General features: G+C 43.4%; 1 protein-coding gene across 2 annotated transcripts in view; it reads left to right on the forward strand.

The window, feature by feature from the left end:
* The window catches only part of LOC136645697 (interferon-induced GTP-binding protein Mx1-like), a 29,685-nt gene extending 19,804 nt beyond the window's left edge, over positions 1–9,881 (forward strand). For both annotated transcript variants that reach the window (XM_066622069.1, XM_066622070.1), the window contains exons 10-14: positions 565–709; positions 1,687–1,845; positions 5,130–5,206; positions 6,329–6,544; positions 8,573–9,881. In XM_066622069.1, coding sequence (XP_066478166.1) covers positions 565–709; positions 1,687–1,845; positions 5,130–5,206; positions 6,329–6,544; positions 8,573–8,803 — 828 coding nt within the window. In that variant the 3' untranslated portion in view covers positions 8,804–9,881. The remainder of the gene's footprint in view (positions 1–564; positions 710–1,686; positions 1,846–5,129; positions 5,207–6,328; positions 6,545–8,572) is intronic.
* The last annotated feature ends 13,330 nt before the right edge of the window (positions 9,882–23,211 follow it).

Here is a 23,211-nt window from a genome sequence, read left to right on the forward strand (position 1 = left end):
CTTGGCCTCTGAGCGCCCCGCTTGGAGGCAGGCTGTGCAGCATGGCCTCTCCCAGTTTGAAGAGGCACTTGCCCAACAGACTGAGGCAAAGAGGCAAAGAAGGAAGGCCCACAGCCAGGGAGACACACCAGGGACAGACTACATTTGCTCCCAGTGTGGAAGGGATTGTCACTCCCGAATTGGCCTCTTGGTCTAGCCACACTAGACGCTGTTCCAGAACCACTTTTCAGAGTGCTATACCATAGTCTCCCGAGACTGAAGGATGCCGATGTGTGTGCCAATGTGAATACAGGGACTGGCTACCTGTTAAAAAGTAGCATTAGCAAACCACTTTAAGATGGTTTGGCTTATTTCAATATGACCTAGTCATTGTAATCCTTGTGGTCCATCAATGACTTATACTCACTCGCACCTTGTTCTCTTACAAGGTGACATTCACACATAATGGTGGCAAACCTAGATCACCTGCATAATGGCTCATATTTTGTTGTTTGCAAACTATGCATGCTTTAGCTGGACAAACCTGTTGTTGTTTCTTTAACGATGTCACTTTTGTCTCTACAGAAAATCAAACATTTTAATCAAGACCTCATAAACATAGTTGAAGGAGAAGAGGTTTTGATAGATAAGAGAAAACCAAGATTATTCACAATTCTGAGACAATACTTTAATAATTGGCAAGAGGAGGTTAATACAAATGCACTGGATGGTAAATCTAGTTTCAAGACCTTCGTTTTTCTCTTTAGTTTCAATCAGAGTCAAACTAACTTATTTTTGTACTTTTATTTCATGTTTTCATACTTGTTTTTTCTTAACCCATTTCTGCCCAGCCCACAGGGTACACATTTGATCCCTGTTGAATATATGCAGTGTTAGGCAGAAATGGTTTAACTATGAATAGCAAAGATTCCCCCCCAGATCATAAACATGGTGGGGGGAGGTGGCTTTAACCCTTTGCCCTACCATTCTGGATCATGCAGTCCCCAATTACTGGCAGGCCCCCATATCCTCAGGGGTTCCTTTCCAGGGGGACTCCGCTGATATAGAAATCACTGATATTGGGGGAACACCTGTATGAATAGCATGTGCCCATTACTTTTGTTTTATTGTAGAAGTGCTTGCGGCGCAGGTGCTTCTTGTTGAACAGTCTTAACTGAAGTGCCAAACATGCAGGCAACTAGTCTGCACGCTACAGAAAGGCTTACAGGAAACTGGAACTCCTGCTTCTTGTAAGACACCCTCTAGCAAGCAGGCTAGTTGCCTGCATGTTCTACTCTTCAGTTAAGCAAGACAGTTAAACAAGAAGCTTTAGTGCTGCAATTGCTTCTACAGTAAAACAAAGGTAATGCAATGAGTGCATGGGAGGAGGGTGAATCAGCAGATCCACAGATAACTGAATCTGTGGATTCCGAATTTGTGGATACAGGGACCCGCTTGTACTTGCCTTGGAAGGGGAGCTTCTACAGTAGTCTGAATTCTGTCCTAAACATTCCCTTACAATTTCTAATTTGCAACTTATACAATCAGAAAAGAGGGTATAGTGCTATCTAGAAGTGACTGCTGTCCCTGGATCTACGGCTCTACATTTCTTAATAGGTACCATCATAATGGACTTTTTTTGGTTGGAAGCAAGGGAACCACAGAGTGAATGATACAATCAGTTAATACAATGTTTTACTGTTGCAGTAAGAGATATTATGAAAGATGAAGTTCAGAACTTTGAAAATAAATATCGTGGTAAAGAACTCCCAGGATTTATCAATTACAAAACCTTTGAGGCCATTGTAAAACAACACATTTTGTTGCTAAAATCCCCTGCTTTAGAGATGCTGAAGGATGTAGCAGGTAAGTTTTATAGCAAAGAATTTGGATCCTATTCATAAAACCTGATTTATGTAAAGCTAAGGTATTCAATCTGTGCATCCCGCCACCCTAGTGAGGCATGGCTAGCCTCCAGGGGCGTCGCCAGGCATCTCAGGGAGAGAGGCTGCTCTGCTCAGCTGCACGTGCTGCCTGCTGACTTGCTGCTTTTCTGCAGCTGTTAACGAGGTGGGTGGGGCATCATGAGGCTGGGAAGGCGTGTGAAACATGTTGGGGGAAGGTGGGAGAGAAGGCTGGCTGGGCAGGCAGAGGTGCCTCATCTCATCATGGAGCTCTCCCCGTGTGCAGCCTCGCCCCAAGGACTACATTTCCCAGTGTGCCCCTCACCCTGGGCATCCTGGGATTGGTCAAGGCTGCTGGGGAAGGAAGGAACCAGCCTGCTCCTAGTGGGGGGGGGGTGTCCAAATGCCCCAGCCTGCATCCCTCCATCTTGCCTGGGGGAACAGGGGTGGCATCTGCATGTTGGGTGTGTGTGTGTGAGCAGCCCCCATCTACTTTGGGGTGAGTTGTAATCTTGCTCTGTGTGGCTGCAATCCTTTCCACACTTTCCTGGGAGTAAGCCCCATTGACTCAAATGGGGCTTACTTCTGAGTAGACCTACATAGGCTTGGGGTCTGTGTCAGCTTAACCCAGGATTCTCACCTTTCTCTTTTTCCTCCCCCTTCAAAAAGAAAAAAAAAAACCCTTGATAGCTTTGTCTCCAAAAATTGATTAAAAATAAAAAAATTCCTATTTTTCAGCCATCCCTTTTTCCTGCTGCCTCCTTATTGGGGGGGATGGTACTCTGTTGGCTGCTATTGTAAGACAAAAGGCACAATCCTAGCTAGGTCTACTCAGAAGTAAGTCCTATTGTGTTCAATGGGTTAGGATTCCAGCCAAACCTAGGATTCTCTAGGTTTCCGTTTGCATCAGTTTGCAATTAGCAGATACACACAAAACAAAGTCTTCCCCTCCTGCAAATTCATCACTTTCCCCCTCCCTTTCCAAAACCCTCCAGGTGTGCTGCTAACAAACTCAGGGCACAATCCTAACCAGGTCTACTCAGAAGTAAGTCCTATTTTGTTCAATGGGGCTTACTCTCAGGTAAGTGTGGTTAGGATTGCAGCCTCAGAGTGCTGGCAGCCTTGTTTCTAGTGTATAATTATAACACCTTCACCCCCATTTTGGGGGTAACTGAGGTGAGGTGTTGTAATGGGGAGCTGTGGCCAGTGGCTACAAGGATCAGGGGAGGCACAAGCTGGAAAGGTTCGAGAACCACTGATGTAAAGTGTTTTCATGAGTTAATCTAATTTAGGGCACAATCCAGCCCTTGACTTAGGCCAGTGCAAGTTCCTTGCGCCAGCCCAGGAGGGTCACAAATGTGCCAAAAGGCACCTTTGCACCTCCTTGGGAGGAAGCCAGGCTGGTGGTTAGAGAAGCACCAGCCAGCGGAGGCCGACGCAAGCCTCTGCGCCGGTTTCCTCCGCGGGCCTTGCGTCATCCTGTCTGGGCTGATGTAAGGCTCTGAGGTAGGCAGGGGATGGGGAGGAGGTGGGAAGGAGATGTTTCTGGGTAAGGGAGGGAGGGCGGGGAGCTGGAGGCAGGGCTGGGATCCAGAGGTTATGCTGGATCCCAGCCCCGTTTCCTGGGGAGAACGGAGCGGCTTGAAGCCGCTCCACTCTCCTTGGACTGTGCCACCTCAAGAGGTGGCGCAAGTTTGAGAAGACCCATAGGGGAAAGGCCGCCTTACCTGGAAGTAAGGGGAAGAGTTTCCCCTTGCCTCTGGCTGAGCTGGTTTCGGCCCCTATCCTGCACTGGATACAACACAAGCCTCCTGGCTTGCCTGTTCCGGCACAGGGTAGGATTGCGCCCTTAGTCTGGAATTCTCACTTCTGAATGCTTGAAGTGGGGGGAGGGGGATCAACCAATGCATTAAAAATAATGCATTCAGACAATGGATTTGTTTGCTTCAAATAAAACATATATGCAGATATAGGGGTATCACTTGTACAGATTATATACAGTATACAGAAACTTCCAGGCCAGACACAAGGCTGAAACTGGGTTCACACATGATCTACAGCAGGGATGTCAAACTTAAGGCCCGGGGGCTGGATGCGGCCCGTGGAAGCTTTTTATCTAGCCCTGAGGCTTTAAGTGCTAAGCAGTGCTGAGGTGTTACTTCTGGAAGGGCAGCCCACATGAAAATTGGGCTCTCCCATATGTTGAAATATGATCAAGATTTGCATATTTTCTCTTCTGTCATTTGTAGCTAATAAGGTCCTAAGTGAGAAAAAGTGCTTATTTTTAGTAATGACATATATAATGACATCATTTCCTTTCTAATTACATCACTTCTGGCCCCCCAGCATGCATCATAAATGCTATTCGACCCTTGGTTTGAAAGTACAGCATGCCAATTACTAGAGAAAATTGGAAAATGTGAAATGTTACTTTGGGGTATGAAGATTACCTTATACCTACTAAGGATTTTCTTCTGCAAACCAAGCAAGAGTGCTTGCTTGTATGTGCTTGCAAGCTTTTTTTTTAATGTTGCAAAAACTTTTCATGACCCACCAAAAATTGGCTCATTGACCCACTGGTGGGACCCGACCCACAGTTTGGGATACACTGCTCTAGATTCCAATAGTTGTGGGACATGAATGCCCAGTCAGCAAAGCCCTTAGACCAGTGGTTCTCAAACTTTAATGGAGACTTACTCCCTCAGTAAGTTCTTGCGGGGGAGGGGCTAGGGCAGCGAAGCAACCCCCAGGATCACATCCGTATGGGGGCAGGGGGGGTACTTTTCACTCACGTTACGTAGGCAGGGCTGCAGCAGGCTGCAGGAGGTGTGGGGAGCCCTGCGCAGCCCTTCGCAGTGCTCCCCGAGTCTTGAACGTTCACTAAAAGCGGGCGCAAAGCACCTCCTGCAAAATGGAAGTGCTTTGCGCCTGCTTTTTCCAAACGTTCCAAGCCTCAGAGAGCGCTGCGAAGGGCTCCCTGCATCTCCTGCAGCCTGCTGCAGCCCTGCCTAAATAACGTGAGTGAAAAGCAACCCCCTTTGCCCCCCATATGGACGCGATTCTGGGGATCGCTTCCCTGTCTCTCCTTTACATGAACTGGTGAGTTGTGACCCATCAGTTTGAGAATCACTGCCTTAGACCAAGACCCCATATTTTCTGATATGTAGTTCTTCCTATGATCAACTTCTATAAGCACAGGTCTCCTTTAAATTCTCTCTGTAAGATTCTCTTTTTCCTGTTTTCCAGAAGTTGTGAGGGAAACATTTACTGAAAAGGCCAGCCAACACTTCAGCAGTTTTTACTATCTTCTCAGAGCTGCCCAGGCAAGTGGTAATATAATTTGTCATTGCACAAATAAGGAATTTTCCAAACAGTAAAAGAACCTACCACAAAGTGTGATTGTCCCTTCCCCGTGTAATATATGCAGTGGAAATATAGTAGGCTTCATGGAGGTGGGGTATTTATGATAATCAATGCTAGCTAACTTTTAAAAAGTGGGGGAAATATTTTTCAGGAAATAATTCAGTGCCACTGTAACATTTCTTATGATCGTGTTTCTTCTGTGAGTTACCTTGGAGTGTGTTTGCTATTAACTGTTTTTGCCAATGGTGGAGTCGGTTCATTGCACGTCCCTTCATAGAAACGATGACCACACATTATCAGGGACGTGCAGTGTGGGTGTGGCAGGTGAGGCAGAACCACCCAATTGTAATCCATGGAAAAGCACCGCAGCTACCCTGCCTGCTTACACCCGAGGAGACTATCCTTACACCTGAAAAAAACTGGTGTAAGGAGAGCTTCTGCAGATGTAAGCAGGCAGGGCAGCTGCGGTGCTCTTCCATAGACTAGTCTGGTGGTTCTGCCTCACCTGCACTGCACATCCCTGCACATTACAGTATGTGAAAGTGCTTTATAAAGCTTATTTACCCCATGCTTTATATAATCATCAATGTTTAGGGGACAGGAAGGGCATAGTTCAATCTCTGGCATCTCTGAGACCAGCCCTGGGTGTGCTGAGCACTTAAGGAGCTGCCAACGATTGAAGTAAGATATCATTGAGCTGTATGGACCAGTGGCTTGTCTTGAAATGGCAGCTTTATATACTTACATTTGAATTTTAGGCTATGAACCTGTTCACATGTACCTGAGTGTACAGGAACTGAGTATGTCCCATTGAACTCATACATACATCGGAGTAGGGTAGACATTTAGAGCACAATCCTAAGCAGGTCTACTCAGAAGTAAGTCCTATTTTGTTCAATGGGACACTCCCAGGAAAGTGAGGATAGGATTGCAGCCTAATTTATTTAAAAGATTTATACCCTGCCTTTCCTTTGTCCAATGTGGCTGTATAGGATTGTGCTGTTAGTGCTTTTTCTTAGCATTTAGGATCATATCTGTTAATCTCCCTGGAGCAAAAATACAAAGTTTCTTTTGTCCTGCAGAGCAATATTGAAGATATAAAACTGCAGCAAGAAGAAGCAGCTGAATCTCTGATCCACACTCAGTTTAAACTAGAAAGAGTTGTATACTGTCAGGACAATATTTATAGTGCAGATTTAAGGAGTGCAAGAGTGAAACCAGGAAATCCTACGGCTTTTGTTGCTTCAAAGCAGTGCTCCATGGAGGAAATGAGTTACCACCTGAATGCCTACTTCAGTGTAAGTTTCTACTATATGTTTTCCCTTCATCAGTCTTTCACAAAATTACACCTTGTACAATGCTAATAGTAGGAAAATGGATAATCATAGTAGGATGCCTGTTATCCAAAATTGGAATTTAAATTGCCTTAGGAGGTTGTTATCCCTCCCCTTTGTCCATCTACACAGTATTTTTAAAGAAAAATAAGATCTGAACACTGGTAGAAACTAGATAATCATCATCACCATCCAGGAAAATACCAAATCAGTACTTCTATCAGGCCATCTATGCTGGGCAGCACCTAATTTGAGAAGACTGGTGGTCCATAAAAGGATGATGGGAAAATTGAAAGTCCAGGAAGGAGCTTGAGATAGTCAAGACCCTTAGGAACGCATGCCCAAGTGTCTACATTAGGACCACACTTTTCATGCCCGTTAATGGCCCAGCTTCATGTTATTTTTGAGCTATGGCGGACTCAAGGCTGTTCAATATCAACAAGAACTATCCAAAGGGCCATCAAAGAAGGGAGGACTTCCTTAGTACAGATTGCTAGATGAATTCCATAGTAAGGAAAAAGGCTCAGCACCACTATCTGGCCTCTCAGTTGAAGGTTCAGATTGCTCTGGCCAAGTTATCTCATATACTTTATAAGCTTCAATTTCATTGGTGTTTTATTTCCATGCATTTAAAACATATAAGCAACATTCAAACTAATGTATGTTGGTGTTGTTGGACACCCAGAGCAGGTATGTTACACATTTTCTTGGAGAGCCTGATAGTAATAGACTTCTGGAATGAGGAATATCATACGATATACCATAGATACTCACCTATAAGGCAAGAAATTTTTACCAAAAAATCAAGTGTAGAACATCGTGTCCTATCTGTGGGTCACTCAGTAGATCAGGGTAGTTGAGGGGTATTGAGCAATATCACACTCCAGCTGGCCATGCTTTGCCTCTTTTAACAGTTTCCTCTTTTGGGGAGAAGCCAGCACCTGTGTTGGCAGGCAGGCAGGCTGCTGCTGGGTCTTACACCCTGCCATCTACAATCTGAGTACAACTGCATATCGGAAAAAAATTCCCTTTGCTTTCTCTCTCCTCCCTCTCTCTGGGCTATTCTATTACGCAGAAGGGGGAAATGGCACAGATTACTGCATAAGCACCTCGTTCATGTCTTTTAAAAGAAGTGGCAAGGTTCAAATTCTTTACTCCCTTTCAATCAGGCTCCAGGGCAAGGTACAGCTCACAAGCACCTTTCTCTGAGCACCTTAACACCCACCCACCCACCCCAACTTATCCAAGGGTCATGGAACATTCCATGATTTTTGACTGAAAACCTGCTCTCACCTTATCTGTGAGATTGCCTTATAGGCGAGTATCTATGGTACTCTCATATACCTCCAAAAAATGTTGTGTTTCGGTTTATTAAGGGTTAGTGCCAATAGCAAGGATATATGTTCCAAGCTCACACACAAAATAGTACATCTTTAGAACCCCCTACTATATATGACTGGTTTGGGGGGAAAATTATAGCTTTTATTATGAAGATGATGTAGTAAAAGAGTGATAAGAAACAAAGTGGCAGACTTTTTGTTTAAAAAAAGTATTTATGCTTTGTTGGAATGGTAAATATCAGAATGGACAGCAGCTATTTGTAAACTTCTTTTTTCATAGCACTGATATGTTTATCATATTATAATATAATATTACATATAATATTATCATACTAAGAAATGAGTTGGTATAATTTATACAAATTTGTGAAATTTATAATTATCTGTGGCTTATGAGTTAGTCTATAGACTTGCTTTTGTTTACTTGCTATGTAAAATTCTTTCTGTGGATTGAGAAGTTTAAAGATACCACTACCAACTCTACTGCTGTTCTTGGCGTTGCCATAGTGTATTTGGAAGCTCAACCTTTCTTTTTGTGGTCAAGAATCCATGATATCACTTGTAATGATAAGTAAATAATGCTGGTTGTGTCTGCCTTTGTTTCAAGTCTTCCTAAACAAACAAACAATCAAACCTTGTATTCTCTTTTCAGAGTGCAGGAAACCGACTTAGTACCCAAATTCCTTTGATCATTCAGTCATATGTTCTCCAAGATTATGTTGAGAAGTTACAGAATGCAATGCTGCAGCTCTTGCAAGATAAAGATCAGTTTGCAGTTCTTCTTCAGGAGCGAAATGATGCCTCCAGTATGAGGATTACTCTAAAGGAAAGAATCAAACGCCTCACGAAAGCTCGACAACGCTTAGCAAAATTTCCCATTTAAACAAGAGGGGTCTCTGTATATATCCTCTTCCTCCTCAAGTAGCAACTGGAAGATGTTTTCCTTAGTGCTTGAGTAAACTAGTCAAGTTCCAGAACATTTTTTCCCTAATCAACATTTGAAAACAATTCTGAATTAGACAGATTAATAGCATATTGATTGAAAAATTGAAAAATCATTTTTCAAATAGATTTGAAAAAAATGCATTCAAGATCATATTTACAGCAAGCAAAAAGGGAGGAATCCAAGAGAATAATATTCATTTCATCATGTTGGCAACCTTCAGTCTCCTTCAGTCGAAAGACTATGGTATCGCACTCTGAAAGATGGTTCTGGAACAGCGTCTAGTGTGGCTGAAAAGGCCAATTCAGGAGTGACAGTCCCTTCCACACCGGGAGCAAGTGCAGACTGTCCCTGGTCTGTCTCCCTGGCTATGGGCCTTCCTTCTTTGCCTCTTTGCCTCAATCTATTGGGCAAGTATCTCTTCAAACTGGGAAAGGCCATGCTGCACAGCCTGCCTCCAAGCGGGCCGCTCAGAGGCTAGGATTTCCCACTTGTTGAGGTCCACTCCTAAGGCCTTCAGGTCCCTCTTGCAGATGTCCTTGTATTGCAGCTGTGGTCTACCTGTAGGGCGCTTTCCTTGCACGAGTTCTCCATAGAGGAGATCCTTTGGGATCCGGCCATCATCCATTCTCACGACATGACAGAGCCAACGCAGGCAGTGCATACATGCTAGGGATTCCAGCACGTTCCAGGACTGTGTTGTTTGGAACTTTGTCCTGCCAGGTGATGCCGAGAATGCGTCGGAGGCAGCGCATGTGGAAAGCATTCAGTTTCCTCTCCTGTTGTGAGCAAAGAGTCCATGACTCGCTGCAGTACAGAAGAGTACTCAGGACGCAAGCTCTGTAGACCTGGATCTTGGTATGTTCCATCAGCTTCTTGTTGGACCAGACTCTCTTTGTGAGTCTGGAAAACATGGTAGCTGCTTTACCGATGCGTTTGTTTAGCTCGGTATCGAGAGAAACATAAATATTCATTTATGTATTTATTATTGTACTTATATACTGTACAATATATATATATATATATATATATATATATATATATATATATATATATATATATATATATATATAGTACTCGTATTTATATACTGTACCACCTTTCTCATAGACTCAAAGCAATTTACATAGGCAAGCTGAACATAAATCCCATTTTTTAATGAGGTTTTTCCAAGTATTACAAGAAACATCTGGAAAAATGGAGGGTTCTATGAGGTTTTCTTCACACACCCCCGCCCAGGTGTCAATTTAATAACACCTTATTGCAGCAGTTCTCAAACTTTTAGCACCAAGACCCACTTTTTAGAATAATGATCTGTCCAGGACCCACCAAAAGTGATGTCATGGCCTGAAGTGATATCATCAAGCAAATTAAAATAAATAACTCTAAATAATTAAAGTAAAACAAATAAATAAGGGGAAGCCAGCCCTGTTTCACCAAGTGAATTTTCTCTATAGCCTGCCAACCCCCAATCAGTAGGGTTTTCAGCCCTACCCAGTGCCCAATTTAACCTGTTTAAACCATATCACTGTAAGGATCCACCTGGCTTTGCAAGTCTAAAAAAGAAAGAAGTTAACCTTATCAGCTGAAGCCTCTGTATTTATCCTTTTTAGTGGGGAGGGGGGCTGCCTTCTGGAGCATTTGTTGAGCTCCACATTCATCAGATCAGGACCATTCTGATGGCCGCACATTCCCCTTTGCCTGACCTGACCAGGAGCCAAGGCACATTTGCTTACTCGTGAGTAAACATGACCATGTGGCTTAGTTTCGCTTTCCATAGGGCTCAATACGTTCACCAGCTTGGAGGAAGGAACCTCTTTCTTGTGTTCTTTTTTGGGGCTGCATTCAATGAATCAGGACCATTCTGGTGTTGTTGTTTTCCTCTAGCCTGCCCTTTCCGACAGACGAAGGCAAGTTTGCCTACTCATGAGTAACCTTGCGATATGGCTCAGTTTCACTCTCTATAGGGCTCCATGCATTTTTTGTTTTCCAGTTTTTTGACCGTAACTTTTTACAGAAAGGAGCTATTTCACTCCAGTCTTTTTCATTGTGTTCTACTGTAAATTCTGCATCCAACGGTATATAACATGTTAGTATTAGTCCTAACCACTGTGATTTTAGCATGTCACCCCCCAGTGTGCATCACTCCCCCCTGTGCGTGTCACCCGGTGTGGCCCACACCGCCCTAGCAGCGCCACTGCTCTAAGCTCTCACTGGCAGCTGTAAGAGCTTGAAGGGTACAGTAACAATAAGCATTGTTACAATAAGCATTTTTTAAAAAACTTTCCAGTGTTCAGAGAGTAAATTATTATGTATTGTCCCTATGTGTTAACCCTTCAAGGTGTGAGTTTCAAATGTACTGTAGAGAGACTAGTCTTACCTTTAAAATAAAGTTGTCATTGCTGCACTTATCCCAAGTAACTATTTTTTCTCATTTTCATTTTTTGTTCTCTGCCTCCATTGCATTTACTTAAAAATAGCATCATGTTCTAGTAATGCTTAATAAGTGAAGCATGGGTGTAAATACTGGAGAAGACAATCCAATGGAACCCTGGGGGGCTGCATTGTGTGGATGCCCCATAGGGGCAATTGAAAGCAGGATTGCCTATAAGCGGACCTGGGGCAGAGGGGTGTATTTGAGGGGAAGTATGGGGCAAAGCACAGCTCTGAGACTTTCACTACAGGATCAGTGATGTAATCAACAGGAACACTTAGGTGCTCCCTTTGAAATTTTTTACTAAAGACCTTAGCCAAGAAGAAGTATCAGGCTTGGTGGGAGGTAGACTGAGAAATTTATCTAAGGGCACAATCCATACTGGCAGATGGGCCAGTGCAAGTCCCTTGTGCCAGCTGAACAGTGCTGCGAAAATGCCACAAGGCACTTTTGCGCTTCCGGGAAAGCAGGGAGGCAAGTGCATGGACGTGTGCCCGCCTCCGGACACTGGCCCAAGCCCTGTTCGGCCTGCACAAAGATAAGCCTGCACCGGCTGAGTAAGACCAGCACGGGGACTTGAGGAGGGTGGGTTTTGGGGTGAGGGAGGGCAGCCTGTGGGCACGTGGGGGTTGAGCAGGGACAGGATCCGGCACTTTGGCTGGATCCTAATCCTGGTCCCAGATGAACCGGAGCAGCTTCAGGCTGCTCGGATTTGCACCACCTTCTCAGGTGGTACAGATCCAAGGAACCCCATTGGGACTGCTGCAGCCTTACCTGGAGTACGGAGAAGGAATTCTCCTTGCCCCGGGGCTGAGCCCCAACAGCCCCAACCCTGCTCTGGATATGGGCCGGGCCTAACAGCTTGACTGCTCTAGGACAGGTTCGGATTTGGCTGTAAGATTCTTTTGTAATCTGAAAAGATCCTTGAAAGAAATTTGTCGTACAGGGATAGTGCAACTAGGCCATCATCTTTCCCAAGAGCTCCCTGAAAAAAGCGGTATGTAACCATGCTACATTAAAGCTGTAATCCTATATACACACTTTCCTGGGAGTGAAACTGTTTAATAGAATAGAACTTACTTCTGAGCAGACATGTATCGAATTGCTCTGTAGGTCGAACTTAAACATAAGTAAGTTGGCACTCAAATATACCTTTTATATTTATCTGGGATATTTTTTACTTCAATTTTTCTGTATTTGTACATTTGTCTTAAAGCTATTGAAGCCTACATGAAGGGATAGGCATGGAATATTTAAATAAATTATAACTTACTCTAAATTATAATTTATTTTAAATAATAATTTATAATTATAAATATATGTCAAAATAAGAATATGCAGATAGGACAAGAAAATCTGCTAATGAAGAAGTTTAAAGTTTATTTTGCTGAAGTCTCTGGTCACAGCATTAGGAGACCTTCCCTCTCCTACTAATTTTATACACTGAGGAACTCTCTGGTGCCAGTGGGTCATGTGGCATGGCTGGCTGGTTGTAATAGGTCAGAAAAAGTGGCATTGGTAATATGCAGACCCAGATCAATAACATCTTGCCATTTTCACTGTACAGATATCACCTAATTACCCATGGATTTTTCACCTGCAGTTTTATCTCAGTGATTAGAAGGGTCCTTTAAATTAAAGGAAAACAGTCGTTTAACCATAACCTCTTTAATGCGAGAAAGGGCAGCCAATCCATCAAGCATTCCATCAAGCATTGACAATCCATCAAGCATTCTCTCTCCAGGTGCTTAGAATAGCTTCACTCCAAGGCAAGCAAACTCTCCCTTCCCCCTGAGCATGTGAAAAAATGCTAAATGGCAGTGATTATCAGTCTGAAGGGGGGGGGATTGGGAAACACTGAAGGGGTTTTTTTTAAAGCAATCCCGTCTGTTACTACTGCACCTGCCCCTGTGTGTGTGTGTGTGAGAGAGAGAGAGAGAGAGAGAGAGAGCATGCTCCACCTTGCAGCATGTGTTCTGGCTACAGTGGTTGGGGGAGCCTCCCTTCCCCTCTTCCCCTCTTTAGCCTCTTTGCTGCCTCAGGGGATTCAGGACTGTTACTGTTCCTGAAAGGGGAGCCTCTTCCAGGGCTATTTCCCTGCCTGTGCCAGACGGAGCCTTTTTGCAGTGTTTTTCGCTGCCAGGAAAGTCATGGAGAAGCCGGCACAGTGCAAAGGAGGCAAAGCTGTGTGTGACTTTCAGTTCCACCCACTCTATTCAAGTTGAGACAAATCCAAGTTGAGACAAATCATATTCAAGTTGAGACAGATAAAAAAATCCGTGGATAAATAAGTTGCACCTGTAGTTGCAGATGAGGAGGGGAAGAAACCTGGCTCAGAATTTTCTCAAGGTCAAAGGGTTAAATTTCCTCTTTGGCTGTGCTGCAGTCCAAATCCTGTTTTAAGGAATGAAAGCAAAGCAGGATACAAAGGTCAGCAACAAACGGTCAGCAACAAACTTGATGTGATGCGTAGTTTGGCCCTCCTTCTGAGTTTAGTAGGATGATCAAAGAGAACTAGGGGCAACTTAAAGTAATTTTGGGGAAGAATCATTTAAATTACCCTTTATTCTTTTTAAACATTGTGCAATTCTAATAGTATGAACACTGACACAGCCCAGAAACATTGGAGGGGAAGCACATTTGCCCCCACCTCCACTCCAACATGTTCCTGAAATCTTATCCCCAGATATCTCCCTGTGTTCAGTATTTGGCAGCAGTATTTTGGCTGCCTGCATGATGTCATGGGAAAGAAAGGAGGTGGAGGGCGAATCAGGGGCAGGACAGGAGCAAAATTGGGCAAGAATGGGGGTGTGGATACTGAAGGAGGGGTGGGTCTGGCAGTAATGGTGTGTGCTAGATCCTATCCCCTCTGTGGGCAGCCTCCTTGCCCCCTTTCTGTCCTCAGACTTGCATCAGCTAAAGAGGTGCTGCAGATCCGAGGAGACCCATTAAGCAAGAGCCTTACAGAAGTGTAAAGAGATTTAAATCTCCTTTCCCCTCCAAAGCATCCCTGTCCACCCCTGCTGATACTGCACACCTGTATTTTGGTGCAGCTGCACTTGTGAGGGGGGAGGAGTATAGAATTGAACCTTAAGACCCCAAGTCCCCATAAACTGTAACTGGGGCAAGTGGAAGCAGGGAGGTGGCAAGCGTGTGTGCGCCCCCAGACAGGGGCCCAGGTGGAGCCCTTGACTCAGGACCTGAAATGTTCTACCACCCATCCAGTTTTGAAGGAATAATTGCATGCAGTCTGAAAATTGGGAAAAGCGATTAATCTTCTTGCCTGCTCTAAATGACCTCATAGCTAGTCCAAAGTCCAGATCAATCTGCCTCTTATTTAAATTACTCAGCGTTTGGATTCTGTATCTAAGGAAGTAGTACATTTCTTCACTGAATTTAATGAGAAGGAAAGGAAGTTGCAGGGGGAAAATGTTAACATTCACTGTTTTATCAGTCTTTCTATAAGGTCTCTGAATACTAGCACTGAGCAAAATTAACACCACAGTACAGGTGCGCGGATCAGTTTGCTGTCAAGGACAAAATTCCTTCCCCTTCATCCTAGTACTGCATGAGCCTCTCTCTTACAAAGTGAATCTCTGAACTCATGCAGGTTCAGAATGGCTGGCAGTTTCATTTTCCATTCTTTGCAGAAGACCTGAGTGGGCAGGCTTGCTGATTTTGTGTTGCATAAACATAATGGGCCAAAGTGAAATCCAGGGCAAGTGATAATTGTTTCAATGAGATGTCCTGATTGACACCAGGGTTGAGTTCTGCCCACCAAACATACTTTATTCCTTCAGAAGAAAAATGAATTGGAAGTGGAACCTTGGCTGTACCAGTTTGGGTTTAAAAAAAAAAAATTAATACAGCCCATAATTGCCTTTGTTTATCCTTTTTTGCATTGCAGCCTAACCTGACCTTGGATAAGGATAAATGTGGTCTTTCTACAATATTGATGACTTGGGCAACCTAACTTATCTTTGTATTCTTTTTAAGTTAATGCAGCTTGCTATAAATCATGCAGGTGTCCTTCAAGAACAGAAGTACCAGTGATCATGCTGACTGAAGCTATAGATAGTGTTGTGGAGAACCACAAGGGGTCTGTTCCCAGATAGTGTTGGATGACAAAAATCACACTAAAGTAAATGCATTTAAAAAACAATGTTCCTTTTCTCAGTGATTTAAAAACAGCCTTGCTGACATTTGTAATGTAAGACAGAGTCATTAGGCAGACAATGCATCAATCAGTCTCTCACCAGGCGCTTAGAAAGGCTTCACTCCAAGGCATTGACCTTTGCCTTCACCTGGAGCAGCAGCATGGGGAAAGAATGGAGGAGTTGATAATCACTTCCACTTAGCATTTTTTCACGTCCTCAAGGAGAAGGGAGGGGTCACTTGCCTAGGAGTAAAGGTGTTCTAAGCACCTGGAGAGAGAAGGATTGATGGATTATCTGCCGGCTGCCCTCTCCCCCATTAACGAAGCTATTGTTAAATGACTTTTTTCCTTTAATTTAATTTAAAGGGCTCTTCTCATCAGGTTGAGATAAAACCGCGGGTGAAAAATCTGTGGATAATTAGGTTATAACTGTACATGCCACTTTCCTCAGACACATTAGATTTCCTGGAAACAAAACACAGCACCTTATTCTTCATGTTTATCTGAAGCATATACATGTTAATTTGTTGTCTTGTTATCTATGCTAATTTTATTCAAACTTGTCAGAAGCATCCACAGCAGGGATTTTCAATTGGTGTGCCACAGCACACTGGTGTGAAAGGCCCACAGGTGTGCCGTGGAAGTTGCCACAGGACGTGGTGATGGCATCTGGCCTTGATGCCTCTAGAAGTGGATTGAACAAATTTCTGGAAGAAAAGTCCGTCACAGGTTACAAGCCCTGATGGGTATGTGCAACCTCCTGATTTTAATAATATAATAATAATAATAATATACAGTATTTATATACCGCCTTTCTTGGTCTTTATTCAAGACTTTATTCAAGGCGGTTTACACAGGCAGGCTTATTAAATCCACGCAGGGATTTTTACAAATTGAAAGAAGGTTCTCTCTTTCAAGAACCACCACATTCAAGATGTTACACTCCGATCTGGTTTTAACATTCTGGCCTCCATCCTCCCACGCTCCGAGCAGATGGAACAGCTCAGCTGCAGCTTGCCGGCTGCTTCAAGGTCGCACGGTGCCGGTGGCCTCGAACTGGCGACCTTGTGGATGTTAATCTTCAGGCAAATGGAGGCTCTACCCTCTAGACCAGACCTCCTCACTTTTAGAAGTGAGTTACCTCAGAATGCCAGATGCAGGGGAGGGCATCAGGATGCAGGCCTTCTGTTGTCTTGTGCGCTCCCTGAGGCATGCCGCAGAACCCGGAAGAGTGGCCTGGAAGCTGGAAGTGACATAACAAGAGACAAAAGTCATAGAGAAGACCAGAGAAGTCAGTGTGCCATGAGAGTAGTAGTAGTAAATCTTTATTACGGTCATAAGACCAGTCACATATGAAATATCAAAATATATAAGCATATATATAGATATACAAAAATATGCAGTATATTATGATTAAATTTAAAACAATAAAACAGTTTATAATTATGTTTAAAACAGTTCTGAAATACCCAGCAGCAACTTCCAGCCATCTCCCCTAAAACAATTCCATTATATCCAGCAGACTATACTCTAACTACAAAGGTTCATCCATATTTAAAATCCATTTCCTAATGCCCATTGCAGCGGTAAAAAATTTAGCGACACTATATGTAAACATAGGATTGGAATCAGATAACAATACTTACATACATTGTTCTGTGCATCCAAAAAGTCGGCCAATCAAAGGGAAAATAAGTTCTTCACGTATCTTCTTGTAATAATAATAATCAGTGTGCCATGAGAAGAATTATGTTGAAAATTGCTGGTGTACAGTTTTTACAATGGCCCCAAATTACTACTGACAAACCTGCTGCCATTCTCTGGGTACTCTATAAGCTAGTCAGGGGTGGGCTACTATGGAGGAAGGTGCAATACCTGCAACTGCTGATTTCTCATTTAGTTACAAAATGTGTTCCATCTGGAGAATTGCTGAATGCTGTGACAGACCTTATCCAAATGGAGCTTTTTGGATATTATATGAATGCATAATGGCTACATTACCTGTAGTATTAAAGTTTCATTGAAAATATTTTTTGGATTATTCAGTGCTTGGCACAACTCTCACATTCAATTAATAAAGTTATTTCCTGTCACAAAATCCAATAGTGTCTATAACAAGATAAGGAAAGAGTCAGGAGCTAAAATAAAATAAAATAAAATAAAATTGGCAGTCGTCTTCATATGTTCTTCAGGGTCTATTCTGGATACATTTTCCCCCTTAATGAGCACAATTTATTAATATCTTCTCTGTCTTTCATCACAAAACTCGAGGCAACATACATGGAGTTCTCAGGTGATACGTCATTGAGACCTGCTTCTTTTCAGTAAGTTGGCTCTTTCATGTGCCCTCAGACCATGCGTGACCCAGGGCCCCGAAAGAAGAACTCTCTAAAAAGAACCGTATTACAAACCAATACAATTGGTGACCTGTCAAGTTGAATGTAGCCCACCAGCCATGTATTGTGGACTGATACGTGGTTGACATCCCGCCTCCATATTTCCAGTCCTAGGTAGATGGTTTCTTGAATCCAGGTACACCACATGTGGCTTGGAAGCTCATAAGTTGTAAGGTCCTAGTATAAAATAAGAGAGCAGAGACAGTAATTGTTTTAACTACAGGTGTACCCTGTTTTCCACAGGTCCGACATCTGCAGTTTCAGTTATCCGCAGATCCATGGATAATGGGGGACATACTTTAAAAAAGTGGGGAAAGCAATGCATTCTGGCCTGAGATAAGTAAAAATAGGAGCCTTGGTGTGACCAGATAGAGGCTGAAGGCAGCTCAGAAGAGTGCCTGCAGCCCTCTAAATGCAGCTGTTTCAATGAGAGAGGGTAGAGAAGCTCTGTTTTTGGCTGTTTTATTTATTTTTCCCACATTTTAAAGTGCATCCCCAGTATCCGAGGATTCAAGGTATCAGTAGGGGTTGGTGGCCCAAAACAGAGCTGCAGAATCCAAAGTCTCCCCAATGCTGGAAGTGACATCACAAGAGGTGAGGACCATAGAGAAGACCATTGAACATTGCCATTGGAATAAAATGGGTATATTTGGAATGGAGGTACTTTGACTTAACCAGGTGGATCAGGCTGTTGCTAGCCTTCCAATGTGACAGATTTGTGTGCCAAGGTACGCAGCAGACAGCAGGAAGTACAGCAAGGTGGCAATCATTCTGCTTCCTACTTTAAGCGAGTAGCAGCAGCTGACAATTTGGGCACAGTCCACAGTTAGCCAGCCCACAGTTTTTGCTGTTCATGGAAACAGTGGGAAGTTCATCGGCATACCGCAAATGTTATGGCAATATCTTGTGTGCCATAACATTTGCCACTTCTGTCTCAGTGTCAGTTGTTTTGGCTTTTTCTACTCTCCGCTTCCTGGATGAACCTTTTTCCTTATGAATTAACAAAGAAAATTCCTCCTTCTGTTTTCAGCGACAAAAATCCATGGACCTCCTAGATTAGAAAAATGAGGTTACACTGTGTTATTCAAGAGGCCTTAGTGTTGAGAAACTACAGAGCTAAAGGCAATGGAAAACCTCTCTTCGTTGGATATACTAATAAATGTTAAGCAGAGTTAGAAGGGCTGTGATTATTTTAAAGAGAGAGAGAGAGGATTTGTTTTCTAAGATTTATTAACCCCTTTGGCAGTGTTCATAGAGAATTTCAAGCATGCATAATTTTAAAAAACAAACACATTTATTTGTATTTACGAGAACCATCCAGGATCTCTTGTCTCGAGAGCAGCGAGCAAAGCCCAGAAACTGCTCAAGCAGTCTTATCAGTGGAATTAGCGATAGCGCCAAGTTGTGCATTTCCTGGTTTGGAAAGTGCATAATGCTTGCCTCAAAGACAAGGCCAGCATTACAGCCTTGAGAGGTCTTCTCCAGCTCAGAATACAGAATGAGTTTCTGCTCAGGGTGTGCGAGGATTTTGTTTTCGTTTCATTTCTGCTTTTGTTTTCGTGGATAAAGAGCCATCATTTGTGGTTCTTTCATTTCGACTTACCTCTGTGTAGTTATTCTTTCATTGTGTTCCACCCCATTCATTTTCATATTTTTTTTGAAATTATGATTCCCCCCCCCCAACTGCTTGTGGTGGTGGCAGTAGCTCTCCTCCCAGCAGCTGGTAGTTTGAATTCTCCCCAATACACAAGGTCCAGCATCGTTCTATGGTATTACTATGAAGAAAATAGTGGCAGCCTCTTCTGGCAACCAAAAATTTCCCAACACAGTGTCTCTGTTCTATACAACAGCCAAGGAATTGTGGGCAAGGAACATGGTGGTGATCAAGAGACTGCCAAAGGGAGAATCTCTGACATTCCTCTGGCTGGTTTTTGTTGTTTTTTTTAAGGGGAAAATGTTGGCCCTCAGTCAGACTATTAGTTGAATAAATAAACATGCTGCTTGGGCCCCATTTAGTTTGTGTTTCATTTGTTCCAAATGCTCTTCGTTTCTGTGCGTGCGCAAAGAATTATTTTCAATTTCTAGTTCAAATTCTGGAACCAGAATTGTATCCTTAGTGGATTGTATCCTTAGTGTTGCAAGAAATCAACATGACAGCAAAGTATTTTCACACCTTTTTGCTGCTGTCTTTAAAAAAAACAAAAACCCTTCACTTTCTGTCATTCCATTTGGAAGAAAACCTGTTTAACAGTGACATACAGTTACATCTGTTATCAGTTATGGTCTGTAGAAATCACTTTCACTCTTATCCAGGGTGACCAGATCCAATGGAGGACACAGTGCCTATACCTTTAACTGTTGCGTAGAAAAGAGAATTTTGGCAGGTGTAGCTAACATGGAAGGGTTTAAAAAGCAGCGCCTGCCAAAATTCCCTCTTCTATGCAATGGTTAAAGGTATGGACACTATGTCCTCCATTGGATCTGGTCACCTTGCTCTTATGTCATACTCACCTCTGTGTGATCAGTCAGGGGATGGAAGTGGGATTGCGCTGGCTAGTTCCATTCCTGATGTGTGTGTGGCCTCTGGACCCCAGCTCTGCCTCCATACAGTGGGTGAACTACAAGCATGGATAATATGTGTGTACAGCTCTTCACACATGGGTTTCCTAACCTGCAGACTGACAGTACATGGGTAGGGTTCATTCCCAGCTTCCACTCAGTGAGCTCAATCCTACCCAACTTTCTAGTGCCAATGCAGCCATGCCAACGGGGCACGCACTGCATCCTGTGGGGTATGTGTGTGTGAGAGAGTCACCAAGGTCGCCTCAAGATAAGAAAATTTTGTAAGTTTGTTCCATTACCTTGGGAGTGCACTGCAGCTGCAACAGTGCTGGAAGGCTGAATAGGATTGGACCCAATGTGTGAGAATAGGTGTGGAAGTAGTAATCACATGTTGACAGGCAGTGGGGACTGGCCAGCACAAATATGCTCCCCTTCACACATTGCTGGAACTCATGAAGGAGAGAATGAGAAGTGGGGTGTTGGACATTTATTTTCCTCATGCTCACACACATTCTGGACAAAATGAAATATTCTGTCATTTGAGAGACTGATGATTCTCAAGGTCAGTATCTCTCACAGAGCGAGAGAGAGAGGAGTAAACCTTCCACTTACCTACTACTTTCTTCCCCACCCCAGTACTTTTCCGCTACCTAGTGTTTAGAGATGTACAGTATTACCTTAATGGTGATTCATTACAGCTCTCTTTGTACTAGAACAGTGGGTTCTAGAACCGTTCTAGAACCTACAGGTGGGTTGTGACCTGATTTGTGGTGGGTTGCCAAAGGGTGATGGAAAGATCAGATAACTAATTGCCTCAAGTCCTGAAGCTATTCAAAAACCAGATACTGTAGCTGCTAATTACCCCAACAAAGAGCTCAGCTCCTGCAGTTTGCAAGCCTGTGTTAATATAGGGAGTTAAATGTTTCAGGTTCTTTTTTCTGGTTATTCTTATTTCTAAATAAATAAAATACTACAGTATTTCTTTTTAGATCTCCTTTTTAAAAAGTCTGGTAAACCTAGGCGGGTCCTGATAGAGTGCCATTTAAAAAAGTGGGTCCTGGTGCTAAACAATTTGGGAACCACTGTCCTAGAATGATTGACTGCTATTCCAGCCAATGGGAGAAGTGCATGCCGGGCTAATCAGCTCGTTTCCTGCCTCACAAATTAACAATGCGTTCTATAGCACTGTCTTGTACAGTGCTTAATTTTCTGGAACAGATTCTCTGCATCAGGAGAGGTGTTGCCGTACTTGATGTGGGGAAAAGCACCCAATTCATGAAATTGGATGACCCAAGGCAAAATCAACTGCTTTTATGGAGTCATCAACACCTGGGAGTTTTATTTATGAATCAGGAACTTATGAATCCTGCCACAATCAAGGTACATGAATTGAACTTTGGACACTGCAGGGAATTGTGTGCAAGAGTCATTGGTTCTGCTGTCGTTCCCCACTTTTATGCATGTCCGTATCAGCCCTGAAGTGGATGCCGCCTGTGAGAGAACTAATGGAACGTGCAAACCGGGCACATTTTTTTTGCTGTTTTAACTGCCATTGGCATTTTTATAGCTTTGAACTACATAACCATGACTTTTCATGGAGAATTTTTCTCTCAGCAAGACAGGTTGTGGGTGCCATGAAAGAGAAATACTACAAGGGGCAGTCAGAGGCATACAGTATATAACTCTGAGATAGCATCTGGAAGAGAGGGAAACTATTGCAGCTCAAATATGCAGGGCAGGAGGTCTGGTCTAGAGGGTAGAGCCTCCGTTTGCCTGAAGATAACATCCGCAGGTCGCCAGTTCGAGGTCACCGGCACCGTGAATGGTGAGACCTTCAAGCAGCTGAACAAGCTCAGCCGAGTTATTCCACCTGCTCTTTGGTGTGAGCAAAGAAGCATCTTGGCTGCCCTCCATGTGAGAGATGAAGGAGCTGCTTGTCAGCTTGCGTGGGAGGAAACCAGAGGCCAGAATGTGATACCAGAGTGAAAAGATCCATCTGAAACGTTGTGGTTCTTGAAAGATAGAACCTTTCTTTGATTGTAAAAATCCCTTTGGGGATTTAGAACAGCCTGCCCATGTAAACCGCCTTGAATAAAGTCTGAGGAGAAATCTGACAACCAAGAAAGGCGGCATATAAATACATGAATTATTATTTATTATTGGGTTGATGCTCAGAACTGTGCCTGAGCATATATAGGGCACAGCTAGACATGCTGTGGGAGCAGGTAGACCTGGACTCCAAAGACTATTCTAGCTGTTGCTACCTCTCCCCCCCCCCCCAGTTCTGTTTCACCTGCTTCCCCTTTGGGAAGGGACCCCAAAGAAACTTTATACACCCTGATAAAACTCCTCATGGAAATATGTACCCCAGGCTTCACAAATCCTTTCTTTCAATAATCATCTTTCAGGCAGAAAGCAGACTTGACTATAGTTTGCTGTGGATCTTACTCCATTGTCCTCTATTCCCAGAGTTTTGTGGGATTAATAGCCCCATGGGCAAAGATAGGAAGAGTCAATCACATCTTCCACGTAAAGCATGTCCTCTCCTGCTTGCTCTCTTCTCTGTATCAGGGGTAAGTTAGTTCTTATGACAACTTCTTGTGTGCCTGGGCAGAGATGTTGAATGGAACAGAACATGCCAGATGAGACCATCTTTTCTCTTTTGAGTGATCCATTGTACTGGAGAAGTTAGTGTTCTGTGATGGAAAGGTAGGAACAATCTAATAAGGCAACAAGCAATGTAAAAAATAATCACTTTTTATTAAAATTTAATACATGAGTTTCCATTTTAAACCAGAGT

Source organism: Tiliqua scincoides, chromosome 3 (assembly GCF_035046505.1).
Source record: "Tiliqua scincoides isolate rTilSci1 chromosome 3, rTilSci1.hap2, whole genome shotgun sequence".
Lineage (NCBI taxonomy): Eukaryota > Metazoa > Chordata > Lepidosauria > Squamata > Scincidae > Tiliqua > Tiliqua scincoides.